Source organism: Equus przewalskii, chromosome 7, assembly GCF_037783145.1.
Source record: "Equus przewalskii isolate Varuska chromosome 7, EquPr2, whole genome shotgun sequence".
NCBI classification, from domain to species: domain Eukaryota; kingdom Metazoa; phylum Chordata; class Mammalia; order Perissodactyla; family Equidae; genus Equus; species Equus przewalskii.
This window is the reverse complement of record NC_091837.1, coordinates 25,951,024-25,961,174: the sequence shown is the minus strand read 5'-3', so window position 1 is coordinate 25,961,174 and position 10,151 is coordinate 25,951,024. Positions and strand designations below refer to the sequence as shown.

The 10,151-nt window shown below is 57.6% G+C and overlaps 1 protein-coding gene across 3 annotated transcripts in view; it reads right to left on the bottom strand.

Moving 5' to 3' along the window:
* Positions 1-8,710: 8,710 nt before the first annotated feature.
* The window catches only part of AACS (acetoacetyl-CoA synthetase), a 59,812-nt gene continuing 58,371 nt past the window's right edge, over positions 8,711-10,151 (bottom strand). For all 3 annotated transcript variants that reach the window (XM_070627286.1, XM_070627289.1, XM_070627288.1), the window contains one exon: positions 8,711-9,939. In XM_070627286.1, coding sequence (XP_070483387.1) covers positions 9,802-9,939 — 138 coding nt within the window. In that variant the 3' untranslated portion in view covers positions 8,711-9,801. The remainder of the gene's footprint in view (positions 9,940-10,151) is intronic.

Genomic DNA, 10,151 nt, shown 5'->3' with positions numbered 1-10,151 from the left:
TATCACAGACATACGGTCCAGTGCTCGCATCTTAGGTGCACATTTCAATTATTTCTCATGGTGGTAAAATACACATAACATAAAATTTACCACTTTAACCATTTTTAAGAGTACAGTTCAGTGGCGTCACATTCACACTGTTGTGCAAATGTCAGCACCATCCATTCCCAGAACTTCTTCATCCCAAACAGGAACTCTGTCCCCAGTGAATATTCCCCTCTCTCCCCAAACCACCGGAACCCCTATTCCACTTTCTGTCTCTGCGATTTGCCTGTTCCAGGCATTTGGTGTAAGCGGAGACGTACAATGCCTGTACCCTCGCGTCTGGCTTCTCCCGCTGAGCATCACGTTTTCCACGTTCACTCATGTCGTGGCAGGTGTCAGTGCTTCTCTCCTTTTTGTGGCTGGATCATATTCCACTGTGTGGCTGGACTACATTCTGTCTATGCCTTTGTTTGTTGATGGACGTTTGGGTTGTTTCCACTTTGGGGCTGTTGTGAATGCTGCTGCTGTGAACACGTTCGAGCCCTTGCTCTCAGTTCTTTGGGGTAGATCCCTGAGGGTCGGACAGCTGGGTCATAGGGTGATTTGACACTCAACTTTCTGAGGAGCTGCCAGACTGTTCCCACGGTGGCTGCCCCGTTTTATATTCCCGCCAGGAAGGCAAAAGAGCTCTGATTTCTCCACATCCTCACCAAAGCTTGATTTTTTGTACACAGATACAGGCTCAAGGAACCACCACGTGGGTCAAGATCTAGAACATTCTCTGCACCCCAGAGGGTGCCCTCGGGGCACGGGTGTGTTGAGAAGCTCCCCGCTGAGGGGCCGAGAACCACGCCCTAAAACCCTGTGCAGTGCTCTCTGGGAAGGCCGGCTGGCTCCCAACCTAAAAATAAACCTCAGGTCTGAAGATGAAATATTAAAAATGACATTGTCACCTTGACAGAGTGGCTGATAATGCCCAGCGGGCAGGAGCCCATCCATCACAGGCTGCCACCTTCTGTGGGGAGCCGAGAGAGACTCCAGGACCCCAGGGGGTGGGGGGTGATGCAGGATGGGGCAAGGTGGAGAGGCCACCGGGCTGTCCACACCCAGGCATGGAAATCCCAGCCGGCACCTCCCTGGCCTCTCCCCAAACTGTGAACATGAACGTTAGCAGCCAGGCAGAGGGCTGACCTCCCTGAATTCAATTTGCAAGGTCAACCACGCAAGAACCCAGGCCTAATGGAATTGTCACATCTGTGTCACAGCCATTTACAACGCGCTCTTGCTGGGCCTGAACATGAAAGCAATTATGTGATACATACTTTGGCAAGAACCTGAGTTCCCATCAGGGAGAGAGAGACACTGCCGAGTCCGGTTATTTAAAAAAAAAAGAAAGAAAAAGAAAAGAAGGAAAGCCACAAAAACACAATCATTACAAAAATTTGAAAATTTCCGCTTCCCTAGAAATCGCACATGAAGACCTAAGAATCGGCATCCTTTTGAAAGCTCCATTGTCTTAAAAGTATAAATAGCATCCTCTTAAAACCCCACAATTTCAATCAAGCTGGAAGAATGGGAAGTACCATTCACGGAACGTCGTCTTTGAAAATTTCATGACACATGAATTGACTCTCCTCCAAATCTAATTAGAGGCTGAAGCAGATGAGAGGGTTGTCACAGAGAGTTGTCAGACTGACTCGGAAACCCTACACGGCAATTGATCTTTTTCACTGGGGTATGATTTTTTTTAATCAATCTAGACATTCAAGAAAGACCCGAAAAAAGGACCACGAAAGGAGCTTTATCAAAAGAGGGATTCTCTCCGTTCTCTGGGGAACTCTTCTCGAAAGTTTCAGGGAGAAGGTCAAGGCCAGCGTCTGGGCAGCTCCCGTGCTGGGATCCCAGCCCCACGTGGCCTCGGGTAGGTCCCTGAACTCGACACCTCATCCCTCATCTGCAGACAGGGAAAGTGATGACGCCCACCTCCCGGACTTGTAGTCACGGTTGTGCCCTTGGAACAGTGCCCAGCACCTCATACAGGCCACAGCGATGTCAGCTGGTATGGGCACCAGCCAGCCAAGGTCCAGACAAACGGCTCCAGCCCCTGAAGCCCGTGGCCCTAAGCCCCGCTCATTTAGAAGGACAGCTCAACAGACCTGTGGAAGCCGCGGCCCTTGACCACCAGGACAGCCCAGAATGACGGAAAACAAGCTTGTTGCCCTCAGTAACTGGCACCTGGTCCAGCTGTCCGCCCACAGAAGGGACCGGTGGCCATTACCAGAACTGCAGGGACCACAGGCTGCTTGATGCCGTGTGACAGTCATCGGTTCTTCCAGCCCCACCTGGGGGAAAGGAGTGCCATCCGCCTCCCTCCTGCATGGTGGTTTCTCAGCTCCCAGGTCCCACGGGCGGCCCCTAGGCTTGCCTGCAGGCTGAGGACCTGCTCCAGGCGACCTGGGCTGCCTTCCTGCATGGGGGTCACTGATGGGGCCACGGAGGGCACGCCCTGCTCTCCCAGGAAATATCACCGGGAAAGGGGCTCCGGACGGAGACAGAGGCAGCACTGAGGGGACCCAGCCCGGCTGCCTGTGGCCTAACACCAACTCTATTGCCTATTAGCTGTATGACCTCAGGCCAGCTGACCTCTGTGCCTCAGTTTCCATTCCATGAAGAGAGGATCATAAATCACCTTCTTTGCAGGATGGTTGTGAGGATTAAGTGGGCTGCTATTTCAAGGGTTCTGACCAGCCTCGGGCTCCAGGACGGTTGGTTCCACCAGTGCCTTCTGCCGTGCACTCAGTGTCCAGGCTCGAGTTTGCAGAAATCGACTACTCTTTGATAACCAAATACATTTCTTTCATGCACCCCACTCTCCTAAGGACTCAAGTTCATCTCATCACGTGTGGGTCTCCCCCTCCCAGGGCTGTGCCTAACTGGAGGAAGGGGTGTTCCCCCACAGCAGGGGACAGGGAACACCTCCCATCACCATCTCCGCCGTGGCACCACCGAGGCGGCCTCCTTGCTCCCTGGACCGCTTCTGCCAGAGCCCGGATGACAATGCTACAGACCTCCCAGGGCTCCTGAGGTCAGATGAATCAGGGCTGGCACAGCCCTCAGAACGGTGTCCGGCCCATGCGCGGGGGTCAGGCTGTGTGAGCCATGATGACCAGGCGACTGCACGGGAAGCTGTGAAATCTCCCAATTTCTAAATTGGATCCAAATAATAAAACGATGGGGGAGCCGAGCAAGATCCATCTGTGGGCTGGATTTGAACGCGTGGCCATTCACTGGACATGTCTATTCCTAACTGCCAAGTCCCATTTTACGGATGGGAAAGCTGAGGCTCTTGAGTGGTTAAGAAACCTTACCCAGGGGCCAGCCTGGTGGTGCGGTGGTTGAGTTTGCATGTTCTGCTCAGGCAGTCTGGGGCTCGCTGGTTCAGATCCCACATGCGGACATGGCACCACTTGGCAAGCCATGCTGTGGTAGGCGTCCCACATAGAAAGTAGAGGAAGATGGGCACGGATGTGCGCTCAGGGCCAGTCTTCCTCAGCAAAAAGAGGAGGATTGGTGGCAGATGTTAGCTCAGGGCTAATCTTCCTCAAAAAAAGAAAAGAAATAAGAAACCTACCCAGTGTTGCCAGGCTGGTCAACGAGGACTTGAACCCACGAGTCGGCTCCGAAGCAGCCCTCTGACACCTGTGCTCCCCAGTAATGGCCGTCGCCTTGAGACAGAGCAGGCTCCTGCTGTCCCCAGCTTTCCTGGGGCTACGCCCGACGCTCGTCCTTGTTCCCATCACCAGCTCGGCCCTATTTAAAGGAGCCCTGCTCTGATTGCTATGGCCGCATAACTACTCAAGAACTTAGCAGCAGAGATGAAAGCTAATTTTGTTATGTTCAGGGCTTCCCTGGGTCAGGAACTCAGGCAGGGCTCCACCCGGTGATTCTCCTGTTTCTGTGGTGTCGACTGAGGTCACTCAACGATATTCAGCTGGCAGGTGGCTGGTCTGGAGGGTCAAAGATGGCTCCACTCGTGTGCCCGGTACCCTGGCAGGGTGGCTGGAAGGCCAGACTCTGCTGGAACTTCTGACCAGAGCGCCTCCATGTGGCTTCTCCAGCATGGTGGCCTCAAGGTGGGGGACTCCCCCAGAGTGAGTGACCCCAAGAGCTCCACGGCCTTCCTGGCCCCACCCTATAAGTCACTGAGCATCACCTCCATCATAGTCTATAGATCACGGTCACCGGCCACTCAAATTCAAGGGGAGGGGGTCTAGACACGCCCCCACCACCACCAGGAGAAGTGTCAAAAAGTTCTGCCATTTTTCTTTAACTGCCACAACTCCTGAGGAAATGCCACCCTTGAGAGGTCCTCGAGAGGACCACAATTTTGTAAGACGGATTTATCCCAGACCGAGTGGACTCTCCCCCAAGGTGGCCCACTGGTCTATGCATAGAAGTCTCTTTTGTGTTCATTACGCATGAACGGTCAGAACCAGAAACACAAACGTGTTTCTTTAAAATTCTATTTGGGAACTCTTCCAGGCAGGACCCAGGCGATCCTTCAGTGCTCCGCCCCTCCTAAAACGGAGCCCTCTTTCACACTCGTCCACGGCCTGCAGGCCGGGAATCATCGGAAGGACAGCTGGGGAACCGAGACGACAGCCCCTCGGCAGCGCCCTAGGCTGGAACATCCTGCTTCCCCGCTGGACTCGTCGACTGAAATTACGAGACCGTCCACTCACTGCTGTGGCGGCCGGGAGTGCGCTCAACGCCATCGACCGTGACAGTGGGCAGCGCCCAGCTCCCACCGGGTTCCAAACATCGTCCTTGCAGGGCTTTGCTTATTTGCCTGTGACAGCCGTGAAGGTTTGGGGACAAAACGGCAGGGGGCGTTGAGAACGAGTTGGTGCTCATGAGAAGGCGGGCGGCTCCTCAAAGGCCCCGGGCTCCGAGGGCTGTGCTGTGCGCCCGACACCTGCTGCTTCGTGAGCCAGAACCGGGCTGTGTTTCCAGCACCTGCGGCGCTTGGGTGACGGTGAGAGGGGGGAGGAGGGGGACAAGGCCAATGAGCTGACATCTCCCACGGCCCGGTGCCCGATCCAGGCCCTCCCGCTGCCCCACCCAGGCACCACCTGCTAAATGCGCGTCCACGGACGTCACTGCAGGGCTCAGGATCCACGGCCTCCTGCCTCCCTTAGCACAATCCACACCCACAGTCCGCACGTGGCCACCTGCCTCTCCCACTCGGTCCCCTAGCCCCTACTTTCTCAGAATCGACTCTTTTTTGTTCCTCTAGGTCAGTCCACTCCCTTCTCGGGCCATTGGCTGGCGCTCTCTCCTCTGCCCACTGGCTGTCCCCTCATCTTCACCTGGCGGCCACTTCACACTCAGGCAGTGCCTCAATGTCACCTCCTCAGAGGCCCCCGACCACCGCGCCCAGTTCTCTTGTTTCCTTGCAACCATCTGCCTCCCTTCCCGAGATGGATGCTCCGTGGCAGAGGAGCTCACCGACCTGGGTGACACTGGCCCCAGTGACAATCACGGGGTACAGTGGTTGAACACATGAGTTAGTACTGGATCCCCTGCTCAGCCGAACACCATGAAGAAGCTATTGATCGAGACACAGACAGGTGTCCCCAAACTCCGGGAACAAGAAACAGTGCTGCTGGCCGCTGAAGGTGGGTACTGGGGTTGTTCATTACCCCCTCACCCCCCGTCCCGCCCCATCCCGGGGTGGAAACAGAAGCAGCAGCTGTCAGGGCCACTACTCTGCTCCTCTGGGTTTTGACAGACATGCACTTGGGATTGGCGTGCACCCACATGCACACATTCACACGTATATGCACATTCACACACACACAAATACATGCCTTCATACACATATACACATGCACAGACATATATGAACGTTCAGACAGAAACGAGCACTCACACACATGCTCATACACACACGTGGCCAAAATGTTACAAAACCCGACAAGTTTGTCTCACAAACCTTACGGTTTACTTTCGAAAGGTAGAGACGCAGACACAAACAAGCATCGCCCTCGCACGTGCACGCACGCCCTCCGCCCCAGGCTGGCTCTCCAGCGACGGGTCGGCAGGACCCAGCCCCTGGGGGAGGACCAGCTGGAGCGCACCCTCCCTGCAGTTGAGTGCGTGGTGACAAAGTGGGGCTGTGGGACGGCAGCAGGATGGATGGGGCTGCAGGGTGAATGTCATGAGCCACCAGCGGCCATGTGCAGGAGACCGCCACACCAGGGATGGCGCAGCAACCAGATGGGGGGGACCGGGTCCTTGGGTGACCTTGCAAAGCAAAGCCACCTACCCCCCCCCGCCCCACGCACCAGTCCACCCATTTACCTCGGGGTTTTTGCAGGAGAAAAACTCCTTCCTGACTGAGCCAGATGTGGGGGTGCTCATCACAGCAGCTTAGCCTGCACCCCAATGACTACAGCTTACCCCCGAGTGTGTGCGCGACTTTCCCTCTGAAGGCTGGAGGCCAGGGTCGGGGGACGTGGTGGGGCCCCTTATCCCTGAGACCCTCACCTGTGCGATTGAGGCCCCAGGGGAAGGGTCTCTTGTCCGCCTACACCCCAGTGACGGGCGGGTTAGCAGGTCAGGGAGATGCCGTTCCCTAGCCTGGGTGGATTTGAGCCCTCTGCTAGGGGCTTGGGGTCAGATGAGTGAGCAATCTGGGGTCCTCCAGGGCTCCAAAGTCAGGGGCACCCAGCAGGCAGGCACAAATGCAAGCCGGTGGGAGGAGCCAGCACAAAAGGAGCGGGTGCGGATGGGAGGAATCCAGTCATCCAACGCCATTCCAGGGCCCCTTCTGCTCAGGCCAGAAGGTGAGGGTGGGCACGTGCGAGTGGGAAGAAGCCCTCCAGCCTCGAGAAAGTTCCTGGAGGTGGGCAGGCAGGCCCAGAGGAGGAAGAGCTGCTTCAGAGGCCTGCAGGCCACGGGAGAGGAGCGGGGCAGAGTCCTGGCAGCCCCGGGCAGGCCGCCTTGAGATCCCTGTGCTTCCCCAAGCTGCTGGGGGGACGTACAGAGTGGGGAAGGGGAGGGGCCGGCAGCAAGATGAAAGGCGGCCATCACCACAGGGAGAAAGCCAGCTGGCCAGCAGGTGGTGGCTTCCTAAGCATGACGCTTGGGCCACGGCACAGCGCAGGAGGGCCGGCACCGCGGGCGTCCGGGGGCTGTTGGTCCAGACCATCTGTCTCCCGCTAATGAAGTCGTCAGCTGCAGCTTATGAGTAAGGACGTGTGAGCCTGGCCGGCCTGGGACGTCTTGGGGGAACTACAGGGCACAGAGATGAAGCCTTAATGAGTCCTCAGGCACAGTTGGTGTGAGGTGGCTTCCAAGCACGCAGCCAGAGGAGAATGCAGGGGGTCCGGGGTCTGACCTGAGTCGCAGGAGGGAGGCTGGCAGGTTGGTCACCGGGGGAGGACAAGCCCAGCCCCAGGGCAGCCAGCAAGCAGGGGGGCCCGACTGCTCTGTTCTTGCAGCTCAGGGCTCACACCTTCCTGCCGACCCCTCTCCCTGCCTGGTCACCAGCAGGACCCCGGCTGTGTTTGCAGAGTGAGGGAGGCGGAATAATGGTCCCCAAGGACACCCATGTCCCAATCCCCAGCACCTGTGAAAATGGTCCGTTGGTGGAGACGGAGATTCAAGGCTACAGGTGGAATTAAGCTGGCTGGTCAGTAGCTGTTCAACCGGGGGGATTATCCTGCATTATCCGCGTGGGGCAGATGGAATCACAGGGGCTCTTGTATGTGGAGCGGGAGGCGGGGCAGGCCTCGAGGACCAACGAAGGAAGGGGCCACCAGCCAAGGGCCACAGGCAGCCTCTAGAAGCTGGAAAAGGTAGGAAGCGGGTTCTCCCCTGGAGCCTCCAGGACGCGGTCCTGCCAACCTCAGCCTGGGGAACTGGCGTCAGACTCCAGGCCTCCAGAACTGTCATGAATGGGTGTTGTTTTTAACCCACTAAGTTTGGCGTATTTATTATAGCAGCAACAGGAAACTAATGCAAAAGGTCATAGGTCCTGCTTAAAACTCCTCAGATCCCCAGGCTTCCTTGTGGCTGGGGGTGGTCATGGGGCCCCTGAGCATAAGCAGATGTGCACTGGGTGGGTTTCCAGAAAAGCCGCCATTTTGGTGATAAAAGGGGACTCAGGAGGAGCAGGCTTTGTGCCTCTCGCCAGCCCTCATTTTTCCTTCCTCCCGCCTGGAATGCAGACACGAGGCTGGCGGCGCAGCAGCCTCACCTGAGGCTGGCTGAACACGGGAGACACGGGAGCCGGGCGCTGCTCGTGGTACAGTCACCGCGTCAACCCCGGGCAGACAGCCTGCCCCCTCGCCCTGTGACGGGGGAGGAGAAGCCCGCTGGGCTGAGCCTGGATCCTGTGACCTGCAGCCTGACAAGCCAAGGGACAAACAGCTCTGGCAATGACAAGAGTTGCAGCCCAGAAATCCCGCCGGCTCTGAGCCACGGGGGAGCCCAGGGCGAGGTCATTCTCCTCCACGTGTGGCTTCACACTGGGAAGTGCTTGCTGGCCATCTGGTCCCCAAGGACTGATGCTAAATACCAGGGACCTGGGAAGTGCCCCAACCATTTGAACCCAACGTCTCCCTGGGACCCGGCTCCGGGCTGGCGCGTCAGCACAAGCAGCTTCCCGGCCGTGGGTCCAGACACGTCCTTCAGAGAACACACGAGCACACCGCACACGTATGGGCGTGCGCACGTATACGCACACGTTTATTGCATTAAACTCCTCAAAGTGCTTCCCCTAGACAGTTTTATAATCTAGAAGAAAAAGGATTCGGAAAAGTATTTCACTGTGCTCAGTTTAAAAAAATACAAAAACAAAAATTCGAATTATGGGAGTTTGCCAATATGCTGCACTTTCACACAGAAACCACCTGGCTGTCGACCCTGTGACTCGATTCACGAGCACCAACACCACGATTTCCACGTGAGGGTCCCAAGAGCTCTCGGCTGGAGGGTGCAGCGAGGCCAGGGCCCCGGGCCGTGCAGCTCTGTCTCCAGAGGACCTGCGGGACCCGCTGCCGGGGAGCCGGCCGCCGCCCCAGAGCAACACTGCCCACAGGGTGGATGCGCGGCCCCTCAAACACCCACACACCAGGCTGAAGTAACAGTAAAACATTCGTTAAACCGTTCAAAGTCCACGAAGTAAAGAGATCCTATTAAAGCTTGAAACCCGCTCTGTCTCCAGAGGGAGCTTTCTGTGCGCCGGGAAGCGCTGTTTGGTTGGGGTGCGACACACGGTTCCACCAGGAACTGCGTGTGTTCCGTCCGTCACACACGCACAACAAGAGCCGCAGCTGCCAGTCCTGATGACCCGCTGTAAGAAGATGGCGTAAACTCACAGAGGGGCCCGTCTGGGCACCGTAAATGTGCAACAGCAGGTGGCCGGGCCCTGAGGGACGACGGACAGAGCCGGGGCGCCAACGTACAGGGAAGACATGGATTTGTGCAGAGTGAGGTGGAGCCCCCGGCAGGGGCTGGAGGCAGTCGCTGCTCAGGAGTGTGCTCTCGCCAGAACCCGGGTCCACCCACACATCGACGGGGTGCTGGTGTGACTACATGCACACGCGACTCCAGCTCCTCTGTGAGTGCACGTGGGAACACGTGTGCAAAGACACACTCCCCAAGCCCACCGTGCCCCACACAGCCCGCCCGGACAGACGTCCTCGCCACGCGACAGGTGGTCCTGCAGAGGAGCAGGCTTCTGGGCCATTTCTGGAGCACACAAGTCCCAGGACAGGTGCGCGTGGCCGAGGCGGAGGGCGGGCCAGCTCAGAAGCCCTGCAGCTCGGGGATGTTCCGGTACAGGTCCAGGGTCTCGGGGTTCGAGAAGGCCCCACGCTGCTCCACCGGCTTCCCGGCGATGATGTGCTTCACGGCCACCTCCACTTTCTTGCCGTTGAGGGTGTACTGCGGGCAAGAGGGGAGAAAACCAACGAAACAGCGGTAAGCCTGATGGGGAAAACTCCCCCAGCTCTGACCCCGGCACATCGAACCCAAAGGACGCCCCGCCGGAGCGCAGAGCCAGGACCCCCGGCCCCACTGAGCCCGGCCCACAGGCCCCGAAGGAGGCTTCCAACACAGGGGGTAAGGTGACGTCTGCCGCGCAGTGGGCGACTGAA